This window comes from Eleginops maclovinus, chromosome 19 (genome assembly GCF_036324505.1).
Source record: "Eleginops maclovinus isolate JMC-PN-2008 ecotype Puerto Natales chromosome 19, JC_Emac_rtc_rv5, whole genome shotgun sequence".
NCBI lineage: Eukaryota > Metazoa > Chordata > Actinopteri > Perciformes > Eleginopidae > Eleginops > Eleginops maclovinus.
Genome location: NC_086367.1, coordinates 21,719,318 through 21,742,484, shown reverse-complemented (window position 1 = coordinate 21,742,484; position 23,167 = coordinate 21,719,318). Strand labels below are relative to the sequence as shown.

Sequence of the window (23,167 nt, the reverse complement as noted above, 5' to 3'; positions counted from 1 at the left end):
GGCCTAGCAACAAACGTACATCACATGGCCTACATGAATCCACCTTTCAGGTCCCATGGTACGAAAAGAAGTCTGCAGGGGTATAGTAAATGTACATCAGGAATTATACAATCTCATTTACATGCATGTTACGGTTGCTGCATTCTTTAAGCTTCATTAAGGGTTACCACAGAGATGTTCGCTGAAGGAGGTGGAACCAGGAATGCAAACAGAAGAGAGAAAGAGGAGAAGGGTCTGGCGGGAAACCTGGAGAGGGATTAGGAGTTGTTTAATGTTTGATGGAGGAAGAGGAGAGGAAAGAGATGACCTATGACTTGATGCTTTTCAGATATTTGTTCAAACATAACCAGATTCTATATTATTGAACCGGATTCTTGAAAAAAAAAGCTCAGTGTAAATCTCAACCATTCAAATCCAAAGCTTGTCTGTTCTATAACATGACATTTAACAACAACTGGCACAGCCAATCGCTGTAAACATGTAACAGATTAGCTTACTAGCAGAAGTGCTAGCTCAGATACTTGTGACAGTCATGTGACCCTTTCCCTGATCAGAGGCTACCCAGTTGAAACCCAGTGCGTTGGGTTCTGGAAGAATAGTAATGGTCCTTCCGACAATTGTACAGAAAGCTTCTATTTGACCTTTGATTTATTTAAACCTGTCTCTGTAAATCCAGTCACCTTATGGAGCTCCAATATATCAAGGCAGTGTCAATTACAAAAAAGAAAAACACACCATGAAAAGGTCTTCCACAATAGAAGCATAACTGAAAGAGAAAAGGCAGAAGCATTTAAGTAAGAGCTGTTAACCAACATTTGTTCACTGATGAAAACGGACAATTCATCTGGTTTAATTGGCACCTTCCTCGCCCATGCATGTTTGGCTGTGAAACGGTGAGGGTAAATACATAGTCCAACAACATCCCAGAGGAGGGGATAAAGACGTGTAATTAAAAATCAGGTTTCATGTCCTCCTCCTGTGAGTGTTTTCCTCCTGGAGGTTTTTTCTCCTCTCCTTCCTCGCTGACGTTAGCTGCTTTGACGTCGCACAATCGACCTCCTCCAATCGCAGCCGCTGTGGAATAAATGCAGCAAAAACCTTGCAAACGCAGCCTGTTAGGAGCACATATTGTTTTTTATAGCAGCAACCTTGGCTAGTGTGGGCCAGATCCTCATGTGGCTGAGTGTGTTGTCTGCATTTTCAGACTGAATTAGTTTCCTCTCACGCCCACCCCGTGTTGGAGGAATGATCTGTTGCTGACCTCTCTGGGCAGCAGGCTTTAAAAAAAAGCAAGGGGCAGAAAATAGAAAGCAAGCGAGACTGAGTTTTACAATGCTGCCCAGCGAACCCTCCCCTGTCCCTCTGCCCGCGGCTTCCTCTGGTCTCCGTTCGGCCAATGAAGCCCACCGACACGCTGCCTCGTCTTCCCTCCCCTCCACGTCCTCCCCCTCAGGAGAAACATGATCCACGAGGTGTCTCTTTACATTTTTCCAGCCCCACTCGTTACAAACAAGCCACAAGAAGGAGCGTGGGTCCACTGAATTTCTGCCGTCCACATGTTTGGCTCAAATCCGCTCACACCGCAACGTTCATGACTGTTGTTTTCTACCGTGGGTGCCTAACAGGGAGAGGAAACCTGATTAAGTGAGTGGTGGGATTCATGAATGTGGGGCTGGGTGTGGGGGTGTGGGGGGGGGTGCTCAACAGTAGGAACGTTGAGTGTTAAAGTTAGCCTCTGCTGTGAAGGGCTGTCGCTGCTACCAGCCCGTCAAGCTTGTCGTGTGTGTGTGTGTGTGTGTGTGTGTGGCAGAGGGAAAAGTAGACTTAAAATGGACTGGGAATGGTAACAGAACACGGGTGTTTTGACTGACTGCGAGGAAAATGGAACGTTTCCAGGTGGGATGAGTACATGATTGAGAACATGTATTTCTGATTCCTAGAGGAGGAATGTGTTGGTTTGTATTGACAGTGCGAGGGTGGATTTTATCTGTGAATGGGATTCTGAATCGGTTTTGAATGGGAACCAGTATCAAAGAAGAACCAGAAGTCCTTTAAGGGAATGTGAGTTGAAAGTAAAAGTGAAGTGTCGTGCCCAGCTTGCAATGACTTCAGGTGTTAAGCATGTCCCAACGTAAACACAGACTACTGATGATCAGTTTTAAATAATGTTAGACATTTTCCTTTTGATTCATGTTAGGTTTATAAAATGCTAAATAAAAAAGGCTTGCTATATTCCCTTAAGCACATTGTTTTGTTTGGAAACTGACATTTGATGACATTATTGCTGATAATTGATTTTACAGACAACCCTTTTATCAGAGCTTGTTGCTCGATTCTGATTTAATTTAGGGGGACCCAAATAGTCTACCAAGGAATGAAATGTTGCACTTTGTAATACGTGGTGCTCTGGACACATTTATTGCAAACATAAAATTAGGTATTGAGGCTCAGCCCTAATCCAGTACACAAAGTGGAGAATGTTTCCTAGAGACCCTTCTTCTGCTCACAACAACGATCGTATATCGAATACCGGCTCTCGTGTTGGGAATGTGCCGCAGCAGAAAGTGTTGCTCAGGTGCCAGGCTGACACCTTCTGTGTTGAGTTTCATTACGAGGTGCTCTTGCTCCTGCCAGGTGAGACCTGTGGGAGACTCGGCCTCTCTGACCTGCACTTTTGAAGCTGTCTTTGTGCGAACCGTCCAATTTCATTATTCCTGATAACGCTTCAGACTTTGAGCTGATGCTCTTCAAACGGCTTCAAAGAAACTCTTGACATGAGCAATCAGCTGTCAGGGTTTCGAACCTGTGACCTCTCAGTTATGCCAGGGTCTGTCCAGCCAGTTCCAAACAATGCTACCCTGTGGATTTAATATTGAATATATTACAATAACTGTTAAATGATGGTCTTTATATCGTCAGACCTACGGTTATTGTGAGGGTATTTTAAGAATAATTCATGCTTTTCTTCCCTTTCCTAATCTGTTCCAAATGATACTACTTAAGCAACTTTTGAGACTTTTTTCAGACAAAATAAGTTATTTGTAGACTACCTTAATACCTTAAATGATCTACCATCACTCTTGTTCCATACAATGTCAGAAAAGGGGCTTTTTTTTGCATGCATTGATTTTATTGGACAGACAAAATGAATGTAGGGGGAGAATGAGAAGGGTACTCCATGCAACAATGGTCCCACAGCTGTAATCAAACCCAAGGACGTTGCTCTTAAAGGCAAGACTGTAAAAAGTTTTATTTGTATGTGTTTTTGTTAAACACATTTCATGCCGTTTGAAAAGAAAGATCTTTGTCTTTTCATTGCTCTCATTCCAAGCTCGCAGGAGTCTTTTAGTTTGTCTGTGGGATAAGTTTCAGACATTTAGTACCTGCGACACCTTGTTCCCTTAAAACAGAAGCGAGAGTGACTAGAGCCTCTGTAGCTGTGCCATCTGCCGTGTTGGCTACAGTAGCTGGGAGCAAAGTTTACCCAGGATGACTGCATGTGTTAATGATTGACAGCAGCCTGGCGCCTTGCAGGAACGCTTATGTGAGACCTGAGAACATGGAGATAGGGACACGGGTAGATTGTATTTGGGTCATCAACATATATTTTCCATTGCACAAATCCAGCCCAGTTACCTGAACCAGGCGAGCACATGCATCTGAAGTTTGTGCATGTGTAGGATTTTACTACGGTTTGTGTGCTACTGTCAGTATTGAGTTTTAGGATCCACTGTTTCTTAATCTGACTTAATCACAGTAACAGGTCGAGATTGTAGAAAAAAACATCAAACTGTTACTACATACCTGGACATGAGGTCACTAGGTCTTTGATATACCTTGTTTAGAGAATAAATAATACAATCTTGCTCCTACAAAGTAAAAGTTGAACGCACAAAAGGAAGGTTTTGCTACAGCCTGACTACATGTGGTCTGGCCATTGGCTAATGTTTGCTAATGCTAATGCTTGGTATGTAACGGCCATTACTGAGTTGTTTTTTACCCTCCACTTCTACTACTGTTAAACTACGATATGCATTAAGCATTTGTATATACGTACATATCCTTATTTTGCGACCACGTTGGCATTACAGTTACATTCTCTTAATTTATCAAATAAATATGTATAATTTACTTGGTTTCTCAGTTTTATATACTTGTACACATAATATATTTGAGGTTTTATAGTAGAACAATCCTTTTGAAGATGCCATGTCCGGCCAAGGAAGCTTGTGATGGCAGTTCTGCTATTTTATTGCATTTGACTTGGATGATGGGTGAATGATAACTGAAAGATAGAAGTAATTGCAGCCATCCAGCAGCTCAGTAACGCACACATTTCTACAGGTCAGCATGTGCTTTGCGTTCTGACTTGGTGGTTAACTCGGTTTCAGTTGTTTCACTGTCTATCTTTTTCCTTCATCTGTTCTGGTCTGCATGTGTCCTTCCTCACAGTGACAACATAATTCCTTTCACATCCGTCACTGTTGGTGTTTAGTTGCTAGTTCTCTCCTTGCACCAGGCACCGACAACACCATAATCTAGATCTATAGAACCGCAGAATGAGTCCTAAAACCCAGGAATGAGTTAGCATTTGTTTTGTTTCAAATGTAAAACATTTTGAAGATTGTTTTTGTTAATTTGCCTTAAATAAGGTCTGGGGTAAACAAGAGCGTACAATATGTTTACATTATGTTGTAGATCGTTGAATAAGTGGCACATAAATGTCCGAACGTTAAGCGCTTGGATTCTAAGCGGTGTTGATGCCAAGTCATGCAACCGCCATGTTGTTCCCTTTTTATAGCCTAATGTTAGCTTGTTACTTCTGCTGATTGATTTTACCTTTCAAAAATAATGAAAGTGGGGTTAATATGTGGAGATTATCCTGCTGTAAATGTGTGATTTTATCGAGAGAGCTCTTACGATGCAAACTTCCGAATCCGCTTACAAAAATCCACATCACTGCGCCACAGAATACCTCCACATTTCCAGTAGGAGTCACATCGACCTTTCTGACCTCTTTAATTCGCAGTGGTGCTGGACACTGCTTAGCTGCCTCCATGTGATTACATGTGTACTTTCATACGATTGTCAACACAGTGTCATGATAGCTGACCAGTGGGTCGAGTGCCAGCCTCCTGTGGAGATTTACTTGGACAGCTGATGACGGCCATGTTGCTGGGTCACGTCTGTCTTCCTGTTGGACTAAACAACAGATGTTCTGACAGTCAGCGTTTATCGTCTCTCCTCACTGTAATCCTTTATGTAATGTTTAACCCCGATGCAGACAGCCGTGCCTGCTGGGAAACGCTTCTCTCTGACAGGAAACATGACGCACAGTTTCATTTTGATAAAGATGCCAAGTGTGTGACTTTTTAATGATACTCTGTATAGTTTCGTATTAAGCTACCGATTTAGCTTTAATGGTTTGGAAGTTTGATGGTTCAAGTTTATCTTTCCACATTTTATCCCTGAACATGTCTTTGGTTGTGTAATGACAAGGGCTTACAGTAAACATTTAAATGAAACGTTTTAGTTGGTACTTTTCGCACGTTACTAACTGCAATAATGTAAATGAGCTGCAGTAGATTTAATCTGCTGCTGGGGATATAAGTGTAAGGGGGAAAGTGATATGCTACGTTTTGCATGTTGGTAAAATAAAAAAGGGATGGAAGACATGTAGGTATCAGGATCCAGGCTCATTTGTGTGCTGTCTGTTTTAGGCTTGTATCAGAGAGGTTACACATGTACCTATTGGGAGTATTCTGGAAAGAATCAGAAATACTTCAATAATCCCGAGGGGGAAATCGTTTTCTCCCATTAAAGAGGCCCTATTATTCCCACTGTGTGCCTCTACTGGGACATGTCTCCATGCTTTAATGTTCAAAAAGCTCTTTATGTTTCTCATACTGCCTGTGCTGCAGCACCTCTTTTCACCCTCTGTCTGAAACCAGAGCCCAGTCTGCTCTGATTGGTTAGCTGGCCGGCTCAGTTGGAGTGCTTGCCAATAGAATTGCAACTGTTACGCAGTGAGGCGTTTCAGGAAATTCCTTCCGAGATTAAAGCCTTTGCAGACCATTTACATGCACAAAAACCGATACGACACACTACAGGAAAGGGCAAACCCAAACAAGCATAATAGGGCCCTTTTTTGGGAATTATTTAATTCAACGAGTACATAGAGTTTAATCTATCGACGTATGCTCTGAGGGATAAGAAAGTGGCAACACTTTCTCTCTAACTTTTCAGGAGGCCCTGTTTTAATCCTTGTCTATTTCAGTGACACACAATAGAAGTACGGTTGGTTGTTCAGGATAGGGTGCGGCTGGCCGGGTGATTAAGGTTAATTAGAAGCCACCAGCAGTGAGGAGAGCAAAGGTCACACCGGCAGCGCCTTCACATTCCTCCATCGATAGCCCGGCATGTCTTCCTGACTGTTTCACTAATCTCCAGTCAACGTCCACCTCCACTGTTTATACCTTTTTATGAGACTGAACCCTGACATTGTGTACATACATAATATCTGCAAACTGACCTTCAGGCTGCCGGGTCGAGCAACCCGCTGAGTCCATCTGTTGGACCCTCTCTCTCTCTTTTTCTACTGCTGAAACTCAAGCCAGCTCGCCCACTCACACACACTCGCTGCTTTTATAGACGAAGGGGCTTTCCCCTTAACACTGAGTGTGTGTGTGTGGACTGTTCTTAAAGAGTGCGTCGCCTGCTCAGCTTTCACCTTCCTCGACTTGAATCTCTGCAGCGCTGTGTGTACAGCGGTATAACCTAAGAATAGTGGAGCACAGAATAACAAGTCATGGGAAACCATTACGTTCAGATGCATCATAATGGTTGTAAATATGGAAATGTGACTCTATTAAATATATATTCATTTTACCTCAGAAAAGGGAAGTTATATTAGTGGAAAATCTGAATAAGTATATTTGTGTTCCGGAAGAAGCATTGCCCTACTATGGATTTATACAATTTGACAATCATTGAGGGTTTTAGTGTTTGAGTAGTTGCATTTGTGCAATTTTGCTTATGATGGCTGGACCGACCTGGTTATCCCCTATAAACACTGCAGACTAAATCATGTTAAGCTTATTGAGCTACATTAAAATCTTTCTTAAAAAAAGACTCAAACCCATGCGAGTCAATAAATCCTGACCCTGCGTTCGGTGGATTGACGCTGTTATGTAATTAGCCTAACTTAAAGGAATTCCTGCGGTGAACCATCCGACTGCTCTCTCGCGCTGTGAGTCGTTACGCTTTTTTCCGCCATTAATTAAGCAGCGGTGTCTTCTCTGTTCCTCTGCCAAGGAAGCTCAGATGAGAGTCTCTTCCAAAGCTGAGAGACAGAGCAGAGCAGAGCAGGAAGGAGAGAGTTAGGGTGAGGCTGAAGCCAGAACATCAATGTTTCCACAGTTTCTCATAAAGCATCTCAGAATAGTCGTGTTGATATTAGACCAGTTTGCTTCATGGGAGAGGGGAGGATTTTATTTTTCCCAGAACACAGGACACTTCCAAATCTGCTCCGAGACGAATTATGATATTGAAATGAACACATTTTGTCTGCCAAGCAGCAGCGGACTAAATTATTCTATCCTTATTTCAGTGTTCAAGATTTAGCTTGTTGTCCAATACAATCTTGTTTTAAAAAAATAATGTATTTACAGTTTCACAACCCTGAAGGGAGGGACAAATGAAATGTTGAATTAGATATATTAGGTTAGATTTCCTTAATTGATTTGGGAAATGGGTTTTGTCACAGCAGCATGTCAACAAGGCATTGCACATGAATTAAAAAGCAGATAAAAATAGAAAATGATGAAAACCAGCAAGCCTTTATTCGTCCATCAGTGGGGAAATGTACTGCGTCAAGGAAAAAGAGTATACTACTATAGAAAGTAAGGCAAATGTCATTAAGAATATACGATATTTACAAAAAGTACACAACATAGGAGTGAGTAGGAGCTGCCACAACAGTCAATATTAACGTCTCAACAGTGAAAGATAAAGAGTATCTCTATCAAATACACAATATAAATACACAGAATAAGTTAGTGTAACTGACACATTGTAAACATAGGGTGCTATTACCTTCCTTTATACTAGTGTGAAGATAAAGAAAAGATACATGTATTATTATATACTGAGAACTGTGACTTTCCAAGAACAAGCACAAAAAAAAAATCCCCCCAAAGACCCTTAAACCAATCCAAACGCAGAGCAACATTGATTAATAAACACCTAAATATATTTCATTTACCTCGGCCTGCCATATGGACCTGCAGATCAGTAAAGTAAAAGTTGGTTTCAACAACTCTCTGGCTGTCCACTGACACAGTTGCGGTGAACCCTACACTCCACCGGCCACACGGACTTCTACTCGCCGCTCCCGCTGCGATGCATCCATAAATAATCCTGAACATGATGGCTGGCTTATGTACAGAGAGGCCGACAGAGCAGATCAGCCACGGCCAAACACTCATTACAACCCCTGCCTGCACCCGCTGCCCACATTGACTGCGGGATTAAAAAAGATCACATTTGTACCAGATAAATGGATTTGAGGATACAGACGGATGTTATAAGTAAATGCCACTAATGATACGGGTACTTTTTAAACAGGAAAGAGCTTTAGCAGCGGTCTTATGACAAATTGTTCTGGCCAGTGTATGCGTGATTTGAATGAGCGTGAACATCGTCATAGGTTTCAGGGTTATGTTTTAACATGGTTAGTCATGCATATCAACATTACATCATTTAGGTTTGATTAGGCTTTAATGGAAAGCAGTCCTGGCCATATTTGTCACTTTTAGGTCCTTTGCAATTAAAAAATAACGAGTTGTGGTGATTAGAAGAAGGCACTCTTGCTTGCGGCTAGCATACGTATTCCCATTCTGCCCTTCTGCTTTGTTCTTGGTATAAACATCCAGACCAGAAGCAGCATTAGTTTGACATTGGGCTGCAGAGCCACCTGTTTCACAAATATATAAAAGTGTAACTTCTTAATGTGTCCTTTTGTCCTTGGAGTGCAGTTTAGCTGCAATGTGGTGAACTATAGTGGAGAATTAGCAAGTTTAATTATCAATTAATCGTTTAACCTAAGAAGTCCCCTCCAGGCCTCAAGGAAAAGATGAGGTTTGGCAGAAATACATCTCCAACAGTTATGATAATTCATAATTAGTTCAATACATTTTAAAGCCAAAAGGCCAAAAGCCAGTTGTGATTATGCGAGGGTTGGACTTTTGGTTGTCAACTTTTTAATTTGGAAAATGTATAGCTGTGTTGAATGTTTTACCCCTCTCTCAATTGAAGTCAAACCATTAAGTACTTTGACTCATGCATAGTCCCCAGAATCCGATCAAAGATAAGTATTGAATGCAGAGGTTTGGTACGTGATGGTTAAGGCCTGATGAGTGACTTTGTGTTGGGTGTGTGTCTGTCGGTGTGTATGTGTGTGTAGTAGCTATTCCACTCCAGGGTTGTTCCTTGCTGATGTGCGTGAAAGGGTAGTTTCTGGGTTATTCTAGGCTGCAGACACACACTTATTCTCTCTCGTGCTTAAATACAGTGACACTCTCTCTCTCCCTGTGTGTGTCTCTCTCTGTTCCTCTCCCACTTCCATTCTCTCGTCCTGTTCCAAGCCTGTTCGCTCTGCTCTGTCTCTGTGGAGGGATTACTGTGTCCTGTGTGATTATCTGTCTATTAATAGCTTCCTTTAAGGCCGTTCACATGCTCTTATAGCGGCAGAGCTGCAGGATCCCGAGGCCCCGGGCTCCGTAACACAAGCCGACCCCAAATCCTGCAGCCAGTAATTACTGTAGTGAACTACAGCGTACAGTACGCTAACGTAACTACTCACCAGGACGTGCATACACAACCAACATGCACACATTCACTGCAATGAAAGGGACCATATGGAGCTATTATTTAGATACTATGCAGCGTCTCCTGAGCCGTATCTATCCTGTGCGCGCTCTGTAGATGTGCATACTTGCAGTCAAGTGGGGAAGACATATTTTAAGACAGATTTACAACTGTATATTTAACATGATATACTTACATTTCATACATTATATCATGCTTAGGGTGCAAGTGACCTGCCTAAATGTGGTCTATTGACGAATAATGTTAGATGTTTTACTTGCTTGACAAACTAGTATCTAACTTTCTGTGTGTCTATTAAACCTAAAAACAATGAAACGAAGACATCTGAAATAAGTTTAAGCACATAAACTACTGAGGGTACATCACTACGACAGACCCCTTTCACATTATATGTACCCATTACATCTTTTTAAATATAGAAATATGGATTACAGCAGTTTTAAAACTGCTTTTGCTTTCATATGATTCACAGAATTTCTGCTGCTCTTATCCAGGGCAACTGAAAAAAAAGATTGAGCAGAACTGAATATCTCGCTCAAGGACATGTAGACTTTGCAGCCGCCTTAATATTCTGGTCAGCACTCTTTTTAGGTATTTGGAGCAGAGAGTGATCATATCACATGCAGGGCAAAGAGGATTGTGTTTGATCTTGTTGGCGGGTTAACGGTGAGGTACTCTCCTCCTCAGATTGTAGAGTATTTTCACCCTGGTTGCATTTGAGTTGAATGCATTTGCTCTGATTTATGCCTGGGTTTTATGAGAGAGTGTTGAGCTCTTGGTTGTTCATCCCACCACGTTCTCTGGCTCTGAGATTAAACCCTGCAGAGGCCAGGACTCCTGCCAGTCAATCAGTGGGTTTGAGGTTGTTAGGGACTGGCCTGGTTGGACTCATTGAGCTGAGCTGCAGCAAGAGGCCGGCAGGACGGGAGTAACTGTGGCATTTGGATCAAAAGATGTACGGAATAATCACTTTAAATGAGATCTGCCAAGGGGTTGTTTTCTAGGACTGGAAACTGCACTTTCTGTACGAGCGGTCAGAGCTCGAGGAAGAGGATTTTGAGAGTTTGAAACCTTTCATTCTGACCGGCTGAACTTTGACCTCGGATAAAGACTGATGGCCCTGGTGGCTAATGTATTTTCTAAGATGTGCGTATGATCCACTGGCTTTTCAATGATCTGTTGTCCAACCTGCACAACAACAGCAACCTGTGTTGTAAAAGTGTTTTGTGTTTTTCTGTGAAATAAACCTGAAAAAGGAGTTATTTGAGAGGAAACGATAAACAATCTTAATACCTCGAGAGGCTGAAGAAGCTCCGGAAAATCTGCAAAATTCTCCCGTGTTTAAAAAAAAAAGATCAACATCTAAAGCTACCACCAATCCAAAGTATGAGCCCAAGGTAATGTCTAAATAATGAATGCATCAGTTAATCACTCTGCGTTATGGAGAGGTGAAAAAGTCATTCCATTGTTACTCAAAAAGTTTCTCACTCGTGTAAACGCCGTTTGTTACTCAACATGAAGTGCAGCAGAATTGAAAATGACAAATGATAGCTTTGAAGTTTAATTAGGAGCACACTTCTGACACACACACACACACACACACACACACACACACACACACACACACACACACACACACACACACACACACACTGTAACTGCTGTGGTGAATTCAGAGCAGCTTATCTGTTACATAATGAAGGCCCGGTCCTGCTGGGACGGGAACATCAGTTCTGGGCGATGAGGGAAGAGAGTCGTGGTCTCGCTGCAGGTCTGAACTCTGTACGACCCCAAGTTTCTTTTCCCACTGGGAAGGGGGGGGGGATCAGAATAAAGAAACCTGCCGACTTGTTCTGCTGCACATCCACACGGACTGTGACAGCTCAGCATTGGAAACCCTCGCTGCTGGATAATGAGTCTGTCACACTCATCCTCCCGTACAGAGAGCAGATGAATTAGTGAGGTGCTGATGCAGAGCAGGGGACAGATTTCTACATCTGATGTATGCAGTGGAAGCACCCCGTGTTTTCTCTGACTCATGGCTGAACGATTATGATTTGAGGAAACAACTAATTGCCAATTTACTGAGTGATGTTGCAATTGCGATATGATTTGCAATATTGGAGGAAAAGATCAATTTTGAAACATTATTCACAATATAATTACATTTTAAAAGACGATTTGTATGTAGGATTCTAATTTAGGAGCTGTTCTCTGCTTCCTCTATTACAATACTAAATTCAGAATAATATTTACCAGTTAAAAATCCAGTTCATTCATATCTATAAACCTAGGGGTGTGAAACTTATATCCATCTGGGAATACTGGCAAGTCCCTAACACGGGGATTAGTCCTCCTGGTTTCCTCTTTCAGGATTGTTTTCTTAAGTAAACCCAGAGTGCATATGTCTCTAATTGGATATTGTATGGTGAAGACAAATATCTGCCTTTTCTTTTGTTATTTTTCATCTTTTTCTGAGAATGTATTTCTAATTTTCAACTGGAATTTGACCAGCGACACCACAGTTACAACCGTCACTCAGACAGTCTTGTCACAAGGTCGTTCATTGTCTCTGTTTTTACTTCTACTGTCGTCCACAAAGAACATCCTATTTCTTTCTCCATTCATTTAACGTTCTTCTCCCTTCCTCTCCCTCAGACGTGCCAGCGCCGGAGCAGCCCGAGCTGTTCCTGAAGAAGCTGCAGCAGTGCTGTACTGTCTTTGACTTCATGGACACGCTGTCAGACCTCAAGATGAAGGAGTACAAGCGCTCCACGCTCAACGAGCTGGTGGACTACGTGACCGTCAGCAGGGGCTACCTGACAGAGCAGGCCTACCCCGACGTCGTCAAAATGGTGAGGGGGGGATGCACATTCAACTATCACCACACAGGACTTTAGAGAACCTGTCTCAATAAGACCAGGGTACATTTCAAACACTCAGGTTAGCCTCTCCTAGAGTTTTAGCTTTAGTCATATTTAGTTTTCCCCGATATGTGAGTGGTGCACAGCAAAAATAAACATTGAAAATGATCTTTAAGCAGAATATTTCAATTAAAAAAGCAACGTTTTTAATGTCTTTATGTAGAATATGTCACTCACTTGAAATAAATGTGATTATTGACTGTTAACTGAGGGCCTCTGGTTTACATTTTAAAATAAAAGCATTAAAACAATTTCATTTCTACGGAATCTGTTATCACAGGACTTTTATTCTGAAATATTTGCAGTATAAATGAGTAGAATATTGGCGTTATGAAAGAAAGGGTTGGTAGCAAAGAGTCTTAAGTTGTATACTGTCACAATTTGATCAGCTTTCCATTGTAATCTTCTGTTATATTATTGCTTAATAGCGGTTGTATTATATAGACGGTCCCAATGTTTCCTGAGGATGGGATGCCCTTGAAACAACCCTTTAAAGTTCAAATCATTCAGTTCTGCTCAAAAACTTTCCCCCAGATTCCTAAATCTTCAGAAGATGAATAACGTTGCGTTACAGGCTGGTTTTTCATTCATTTGCAGCGGTTCCCTCCTTGTAGATAAAAGCCAAACTCATTTACTCATGCAGAGCCGTAAACTCACCACACTCGAGTCCTGACCCATTTCCAGCATTGCTGCCGTGTGACCCTGACGTGCACTCCCACACTTACATCAGCGTCCCAGAATATAGCAAGAAGCTACACACACAGCTTCAACACAGGGCAAGTTTAACTGTGTTGTTGTTGCCTGAACAGACAGCCTTTCATTTAATGTCAGCATTACAATATCCCTGAGTCAGTGTTTTAGGTTTTAGAAGTGCATTACTGAAGTAAGATCAGATGACTGTCTCCAATCTGCATCTTTTTGAAATAGTTTAGGGAAACATTCCTCAAAAAGATAGACGGATTTAAGTCCTGTGAATACTTCTGTGTCTGTAAATCTTATCTGTGTGCAATCAACAAAAAAACAGCCACAGAAAACTCATGTAGGGTCAGGTGTGGCGTCATTCAGGGACATCAAGCTGATCTTCATGGCGTCACGATTGCATACTAAGCCAGTTAAAGATGTGAGGTGATGCCAACATGTCTATAGCTAGCTAAGATGCATCCTCACACATTCAACAATCAATCAGTCTCTGTGACAAACCAAAGGACACAAAAAAAAGAAGCCTTTTCATGTTGCTACCTAGATACAGCTAACTTGTGTACAGTGGGTGTGTTTGCACACAGGCAGCACACACACTTCAGGACAAACATCTGCCTTAAAAAACGTCATGCAAAAACTGTCATTGCATTGCTCTGTTTGCAGCGGAACACACAACGTACCAAAAGTTGGTATCGTGCTTGATCAAGTACATCTGCAATAACTTATTTGCATGTTTAGGATATAATTGGGTCGTATGCCCGCTGATGAACATGTCCTTCTTTGTGTTTTTCTGTGCCAGGTGTCTCACAACATATTCCGGACCCTTCCGCCCAGTGACAGTAATGAGTTTGACCCCGAGGAAGATGAGCCCACGCTCGAGGCCTCCTGGCCACACTTACAGGTAAACACAGCCTCCAAAAAGTGTTTGTGCATTCACTTATAATCAGTATGTAATGTTGCTTAATTAATAGACACAACAGGCAAGTTAAAGGTGGACTTATGCTCCATTTCCTCCCTTTATGCATCCACTCGGCTGCTTATAGTGCAGGCTACCAGATACTGACATGTGACTGGGTTGGCATATTGGTACCCAACCTTGCACCCCCACTGCAACAATTTTTATTGCCCCAATGAAGTCAAAATAGATGCATGACGTGTTTTGATTTTGATGGACTTGCATTAAAACTAACTGACATCAAACACTGTGTGATGCTGCAAGAAGTCACTTTATTTTCGACTGTTTTGTCAAGAAGATGTTCTGCAATGTGTCTAACCCCTAAAACCACATGTCTGCCTGTGTCCTGATTAAACATCAGGACACAGCGTGGTAATTACCGAGCTTTAGAGGTGTTTATGGGCTTATTAAAGACCCACCATCCGTTTAGATCCAGGCTTGCTGTTTCCTTTCGCTTCCAGATGAACAGATTTTCTGTCAGTGTGAGGTGGTTGTATTTTGCTCCTGGTGGTTCAGGCGGGTTTAGTTTTAGGTCCACATGTAGAGCCAGCTCTCTGGTCTCTCACCTCCCCTCCTGCTGCCCAGGACTCCTTTAGAAATTAGATGCAAATCTAATCTTTGCTGGTAAAACTTGTTTTCTTTTGATTCATTTACCTTATTTGTCCTTCAAATACTGGCCAATGCCGACATAGTTTTTTTACCCAGATGTCTCACTTTACACTACCTTTCTGACCTTCAAATCCAGTCCAGTCCCAGTGTTTACGGGGTTGGATTAAGGTTTCTCATTTCTACATATTCTTGTAATTTTATTTGACTTTTTGTTGTACAGCAGGAAGTCTTAGTCTAGTTTGTGTCCAACATTAATCAGAGTTACTATTAAGTGAATTCAACCCACAAAATGTGACAAATCTTCCGGCACAGCAGCTGATCAAAGAAGTTTTAACGTCAACCTTTCTTCCTTCTTCTTCTCTCCTCCTCTTTAGTTGGTATACGAGTTCTTCATCCGGTTCTTGGAGAGTCAGGAATTCCAGCCCAGCATTGCCAAAAAGTACATAGACCAGAAGTTTGTCCTACAGGTGAGTCCGTCTGCTCCACATCAGTTCCTCTATCTCACTCGTTTCTTCTGTCCTCCATGTTTTGTTTCTCCCGGCTGTCTTCTTCGTGTCTATTTTGCTTCCACGTTTTTTTCTTCACTTCTCTTCCTCTGGGATTATGATTTCTTTATGTGTCTGCGCTCCTTCTCTCTCCGCGCAGCTCTTGGAGTTGTTTGACAGCGAGGATCCTCGGGAGAGAGACTACCTGAAGACAGTCTTGCATAGAATCTACGGCAAATTCCTGGGTCTGAGGGCTTTTATACGAAAACAGATCAATAATATTTTTCTACGGTGAGTAAACATTATCTGACGAAATGTCTAAAACCTTTTCTATTTTGAATGTTGTTTCCACTATAATAATCACAGGATTCTTAGCGAAGTGTATCCCTGTTCCCCTGTAACTCCAATATAAAGTGTATTTATGGTTAGACATTTTTTAGCTGCTTCCACGGAGACATGTGTGAAAATCTTCTTTAGACAAGAGAATATTTAATGTCTTTTACTGGAAATGAACGGAAATCTTGCAAAATATATAAGACAACAATAAGCTTAATGACAGCTCAGATTTTATCCTATTTTTTTTGTTAGATTACCACTATTTATTGTCCTGAAACACAGAACCACCATCACGCCAAACTGCAACTAAAAAATCAGTTTTGGAAGAAATTTCCCCCAAAAAAGAACAACATTCCAGCTGCTTTGACAGACACCTATTCACTTTAAATATATGTTATATATATTTCACTGCTTTTAACTCATCTAAAAGACCCACAGTTAAAGGAACAAGCAGGGACAATGTTCCCAGAGTAATAAATATAAAACAACCGGAGTGTGACCTCCATAATGTTCCCTTTAGACACTACAGCTGATGCAGAGGGCAAACACATGTCCTGATGTCCTTTTAGCAAATCATTTACTGGTGTTCTCTAGTTTTTGCTCAATGTGTTCATTTAAAAATCCTCTGGTTTTGCCACCTTTAGTCGTTGATCTCCTCTCTCTTGTCTCCTCTCCCCTGTGCCTCCCTCTCTCTCTCTGGCTGCAGTTTTGTTTATGAGACGGAGCACTTCAACGGGGTGGCTGAGTTGCTGGAGATCCTGGGGAGGTATGTGGAGGCCTCTTGCACACACTTACACACACCTCTGTTAGCTGATGCTTTGAGACAGAACACACACACCTCAGAGCACCAGCAGAACTGAGTCTCTACCCTGATAATGATATAAGAGTGTCCCTCATTTAATCAAACTCTCTTAAGGAGATCTTCTTCAAGAGACACCCCAGATAGCAAAAGATTGATAAGAAAGGAAACCTCAAAGGCTGATAGTGAAAGTCCTCTTTTTATGGAGCCAAATTATAATAGATGTGAAGTTCAAGGAAGAGTCAGTAGAAGAGTCTGACTTGTAGATAAGAAATAAATGAATCCTCTCAGCTCAACAGTGAAATAGAAAATAAAGACCTGACTCTCACACACAGTTTATCAGGTTTGTCAGGATTCGTTGCTCAGACTTCTTTGATAAAAACTAATGAAACATTCTATAATATTGCTAATCTGCTTACAGCTACTTCATTGTATTGTGTATTCAGGTTCAAACAATTGCTCTATTAGTTTGCTTACATAAAAAAACAACCAATTTATAATAATTGATTTAACGGTTTGGCTAATCTTAGCTTTACTCCGTTTATTTTCTGGCATAAAAGAGGGAAATATTTCATAATTCCAGCAAAGAAGGTGCCGCAATTAGCTCATCAATTGATCATCAATTGACCGGAAACATTTATAAGGACCATGTGAACAAGATCCAGACATTTGGAAAGAGGGATGATGTCTGTTTGGTTAGAGGAGCATCATGTCTTTATTTCTCCTCCAGGCTCCTCTGCCCGTATAAACAGCCTCCTTTATCCTGCTCATTGATCTCCCACTTGCTTTCAGAGCGTCACAATGAGACCCTTTCATGTGTTCATGTTTAATTTATGTCTATATTTTCTCCCTTCTCTCTCAGTATAATCAATGGTTTTGCTCTGCCACTGAAAGCGGAGCATAAACAGTTTCTGGTCAAAGTGTTGATCCCCCTCCACACTGTCAGGAGTCTGTCCCTCTTCCACGCACAGGTAACACACCTCTGCTTGTGTGTCAAGGCTCTCACCGTCACAATGATAGTTTTTCTACCACGTGGGCCTCAAAGCGTCTGAACCTTACGTTAATGTCTAGATCGGAAGTCTTTCACGGTTTGATACCTGGTAACTTCCTGGAAATACAAAGCGTTAACACCGAGTTGCTAGAATAATTTACCATAGTGTCAAACCTACACATGCTTTGGAAGTCATACAGGTGTGTGTGATACCCTGACATGACGTACTTTAAATAGATATATATATACTTGTACGTCAGCTAAGTCTTTCCTAAGTGATCATAACTTCATGCCTCAAAGCAGGCAGCAGAATATGTTTTTTTAACTACAGTAAAGATTGTTTTTGAAAGATTAAATGTCAACAAATTAAACATTTTTTAAGTTACTATTATTTAGTATTATTGCATTTATCTGTTTTCAAAATAATTTGGCTTTGAGGAATTATTGAAAATGACTAAATGAGTTTTTGTATTTGAGTTTGTGCAGGAACTGTGGTACTGTTGTATGCTAAGCTAAAGGCTATCCTCACATGTTGTCTCCTCTCTCCCTGCAGTTGGCATATTGCATTGTACAGTTCCTAGAGAAAGACCCAACATTAACAGAACCAGTAAGTATCCACTAACAGGGAATGACAGCTGTTATCTAATCGTCTCCATCATTTATTCTCCATTAACTCCAGCGTGTGTCTTTGTGAGCTAAAGGTGAACACAATCAATGAATCAATTACTGCCACAGTATCTTTGTGTGTCACAGCTGGTAATTGATGTGGATGAAACCGGGGCAGACAGCGCCTCACTGAGGGGGAAAGGAGAAGTGTAATGAAATAAAACCTTTTGTAAACTCAAGTCTCTTTTTCATCTTCAGGTCATCAGAGGCTTACTGAAGTTCTGGCCAAAAACCTGCAGTCAAAAAGAGGTGAGGCTTGTTGTGAATTTAACTTGGAACAGTGTGTGTTTCTGTCTGTGTGTATGTGTGGTTAAAAATGTCTCTCCTGTGCAGGTGATGTTTCTAGGAGAGCTGGAGGAGATCCTGGACGTCATCGAGCCCACACAGTTTGTGAAGATCCAGGAGCCGCTCTTCAAACAGATCTCCAGATGTGTCTCCAGCCCACACTTCCAGGTCAGTGAGCGTCCTGCACCAATCACCCGTCAGGATTTAAAAGACTGACACAGTATCAGCAATGTGGTGTAGAAACAGGCGTGAACATAATGTGTTCAGGACTGGGTGATAATAGTTAGGAGTGTTTTAATACATTTTTTCTCCAATCATGTTGAAGATACATTTTTAAAGTGTCCTTTAAATTCATAGAACCTTTTACACAAAGGAATTATCGTTATTTTGCATTTCGTCGTATATTCAAACATTTTTAAATACACATTTGTAAAAAAAATCCTAAAACTATTTATCCTTTTATTTTTTAAATACTTTGTAGTTTTGTTTGAACACTTTTCATTATTTTATTGTATTTCTTTCATTATTATTATGTATTATATTTTTTTATCATAACTTCGGGCAACACCTATAACTTTTAGGCTTCTGTCAATAACAAAGACACTTGGAAAATGAATGGGAGAAACCTAATATTAAAAAGGTAATATTCAGGACTGTCCGCAGCCCCTGAGCCAGGTTTGTTTGTGTGTTGGTCTCAGGTTGCAGAGCGAGCTCTGTACTACTGGAACAACGAGTACATCATGAGTCTGATCGAGGAGAACTCCAGCGTCATCCTGCCCATCATGTTCGCCAGCCTCTACAGGATCTCCAAAGAGCACTGGAACCCGTGAGTAACACTTTCTGTACAAAAACAAGACCGCATCTGATCTGTTTTAAGAAATTAGCCACATTCTTTGGGGTTTCCGATGATGTTACTCTGACAAAACCAAAACCTCTGAGTGCACGAGAGACTTTAAAATGCATTTAATTACAACTCTTTACAAAGTTAACATCCTAGTATTGATACAGAACAGCCTTTTGACGGCACACTCGGAGGAAGTCACTCCCTTAATAACATATAAAGTACTGTTGGTAGGTTTTACATTATGTGTATGGCCAGGATCATTTGTAATTCTATAACTTAAAACACTTTTATTATAAATTGATGAATTTTATTATGCTAATTGAAAGTATGCTAAGCTAACGTTATCATGACAATGTGTCCAACTTCTCTTTAGGTTTTAAAAGTTTGGATTATTTACTATTAAACCATATATTCACATTTCAATAAAGTAGGAAATGAAACCTACGTACTGCTCCTTATATGGACTGTTAATCCAGATGTTCTGTCCTCAGTAGTGAACTCTGACCCTCCCCTCCTGCAGGGCCATCGTGGCGCTGGTGTACAACGTACTGAAGGCCTTCATGGAGATGAACAGTACCTTATTCGATGAACTCACAGCCACTTACAAGTCGGACCGCCAGCGGTGAGGAGCTGCTCACACTCATCATCACATTAACACATCAACAGTGTTACTATCATCATCATCATCATCATCATCATCATCATCACACCCTACAAATATCAGCACGAATATAAACAGCGCTTATAAAAGCAGCAGCTCTAATGAGAGAGTTAGTAACCGCACTAGACGTAGGAAATCTTGTGAATATATTCAGCTCATCAGTTACTCATAAGTCTCCTCCCAAATACTTCTGAGGTCTAACAAACCTTACTGTCCCTCCACTGACCTCCTCCATCTACCCTCTGTTTGCTGACTCATTGACAGGCAGTCTGAACCTTAGTTCTGTTCATGTCGATCAAACACATCCGTTATATTCAGACTTCTGTAAGCTTGTGTGTCCTCATAGCTTCCAGCGTTTGATTAAAAATCAAAAGCACCCTCCAGAAGATTCTTGCTTTCACACTTTATCTGAATGAGCTTCACTGCGTAGTCTCGCACCTGTAGAGCCGCGAAAACGGTCGACTTGCGGCAATAAAAGTCACACATTCACCAGTAGCAACATCCAGTGTCTGCCTGGCAAATCTGTTTAAAGAAAATGGGCTTTGTTTTGATCGTTTCCATGTGACTGATACGGCGAGAAAAAAAGGCTTCTATCTCACTTTTACTTTGATGTAGACACATTTATTTAGATCCCTGAAGAAACCAATGATGTATGAAGAGTCAGAAGTTTCAAAGCACACTCTAGTGTCTCAAACACTGAAATAAACTCCATGTTGTTTGTGTGTCGCAGTGAGAAGAAGAAGGAGAAGGAGCGGGAGGATCTGTGGAAGAAGCTGGAGGACTTGGAGCTGAAGAGGGGCCTTAGGAGCGATGGGATCATCCCAACTTAACGAAGACAGCGCCGCGCTCCCCCCTCTGCCCAACTCCCCTCCTCTCTCCCCCTGTGACTCCCCCTCCCCTCCATCCTGACCCCGACTCCCCCCCCCCCCGACCCCCTCAACATCAGCCATGTCAGCTCTGAGAAATCCCCGATACAGGCCGCCGTCTCTGGATGGACACGGAGAGCCCGCTGGTTTCTAAATTGTTTTTTTTCTTATGTTTTTTTTTTTCTCCTGTGTTTGTGCGACTTACTTTACAGTAGATTCATCACGTCTGTTTTCATGATTTCAACAGCACTGTAAATAATTTTTTTTCCCTTTAAACTGATATTATTGCAAACAGAAAAACAAAACAATAATAATAAAAAAGGAAGAAAAAAATAGAAAATGAGAAAATGACTTGTGTGGGCGGGTGGATTAAAAACAGACAACAAAAAAACGACGTTTGGACTTTAGGACGCGGGAAGAACTCTTGGAAAACAAAAAAATGACAAAAAACAGAAGATAGATCGAGTTTAACTCTTCATCCCGCTCTTCTTCCGTACAGTCCCGTGTGTAATTTTTATTTTCCTGGTTGTCCTCTTGGCTTTTCCTCTCGTATTCTCTGACTTTCTGTTCCCTCTCTCCCTCCTCTCTAATGGGGCATCTGCCCCCGTGTGGGACGTCCGACTCATAATGGGTTCCCCCTTGCTCATTAAGGTTGTCCCGCCCTCCTGTCGACAGGTTCCTGTTTTGAATGGAGTAAAACCACTGAATAAATCATATTTTAAAAACAATATCGGGGACCTTCAGTACACACAGATCTTTGAGTGCGTTTACATGCGTGTTCATGGAAAAGTTTGGAGATTTGGATATCATTTTTCCATTCTTTAATTTAAAATGTACCTTTTTCAGTCTCAAACGACCTACTTTAAGGTCTAAAAATACTGAAGAAGTTGATATTTCTTCATCAAAAGACATCAGAAGTCAGCAATATCCCTTCTTTGCATTTTACCTTTTGTTTTTTTGCATTTCCTGTGGCTCCTTCACAATAAAAGCCCATATGTTTCCATCACTTTAATGTGAACTAGCAGCAAGATCAATTCTGATACAAAGCAATCAACAAATGGGGGAAGGCAATGTTTATTGATATCGCACTGGTGTACAAAAAGTTCTTGTGCAGTGTATGATAACTATTTGAAAGCTAGCAATAAGGCAAAACAGGCAGGATTGGAGGTATTTGCACTCTTCCCTGCCACTCACAAAGAAATGATTTTCTGCATTCATGCTGTGCATAAATCACAATCTGGGTCTGAAATTGTGACTTACTACACCTCCATGTGCAGGACTTTTGTTTTGCTTACTAGTTTGGTGGACAGATCAACTGGTGAACAGAGAGACATTAACATTACAATATTAACCAATGAATTAAATCACTTTTTAATGCAATTGAGAAACAAAATAAGTGTAACTTAATGAAAAGAGAATCATTGAAATGTCCCGACTCCATGCCTCTGTCACATGACCTCGGATACTTTTCATTTTTACGAAAAGTTAAGCGTTGTATCTTTTGCTGAAATGAGCTCACTGGTTATTTCAAATCCTGTTTACCACCATTAACTTTTGCTTTTTTGGATCACAAATAAGAATATAAAGCGCGTGAACCCGCATGTAAACGCACTTCCTCCTACCTCCCCGTGTCCTCCCCTCAAAACAGACTCCTTCTCATCCCGTTGATTTAATATTCCTCCTTCCCTCCATCTTTATTATTAGTTTTCTCTCTAAAAATGAACATTTTGACCCCTCCCTCCCTCCTTATACCCCTGGTATCAGTCTGGCACTGGTACCTGCGGCCATAACAGGGACAAAAAAAAAAGAGAAGTCCTCAGAGGAGCGCCAAAAATCTTCCTCCTGTTGTGAAAAGCTGAGCGCCCCTGCCTCACCTCACCCTCACTCCCCCCCCCCCCCCCCCCCCTCCGCATCCTCTGCTCACCTGGGGGGCGCCGCGTTGACAGTATTACCACAACAACAACAAAAAGACGACCTTGTACATTGTTATGAATGCAGTACACTGATAATCTTGTATCTTGTAGTAATGTTTTTGCTTAGGAAACTGTGGAGCGGAGGATCCAGTATATAAAGAGGTATTATGGAACAAGACTTCCTGGTATTTATGATAGTGTCCCCCCCCCCCCCATCTTTTTATTAGTCTGTTTTTATTTCATTTT

General features: G+C 41.4%; 1 protein-coding gene across 7 annotated transcripts in view; it reads left to right on the top strand.

Annotated features, from left to right (window-relative positions):
* ppp2r5eb (protein phosphatase 2, regulatory subunit B', epsilon isoform b) overlaps positions 1–22,435 on the top strand; it is a 39,002-nt gene extending 16,567 nt beyond the window's left edge. For all 7 annotated transcript variants that reach the window (XM_063908457.1, XM_063908461.1, XM_063908460.1 and 4 more), the window contains 12 exons: positions 12,547–12,743; positions 14,311–14,412; positions 15,450–15,542; positions 15,721–15,851; positions 16,603–16,662; positions 17,558–17,666; positions 18,240–18,293; positions 18,551–18,601; positions 18,686–18,805; positions 19,336–19,463; positions 20,002–20,103; positions 20,873–22,435. In XM_063908457.1, coding sequence (XP_063764527.1) covers positions 12,547–12,743; positions 14,311–14,412; positions 15,450–15,542; positions 15,721–15,851; positions 16,603–16,662; positions 17,558–17,666; positions 18,240–18,293; positions 18,551–18,601; positions 18,686–18,805; positions 19,336–19,463; positions 20,002–20,103; positions 20,873–20,972 — 1,247 coding nt within the window. In that variant the 3' untranslated portion in view covers positions 20,973–22,435. The remainder of the gene's footprint in view (positions 1–12,546; positions 12,744–14,310; positions 14,413–15,449; positions 15,543–15,720; positions 15,852–16,602; positions 16,663–17,557; positions 17,667–18,239; positions 18,294–18,550; positions 18,602–18,685; positions 18,806–19,335; positions 19,464–20,001; positions 20,104–20,872) is intronic.
* Positions 22,436–23,167: the final 732 nt, after the last annotated feature.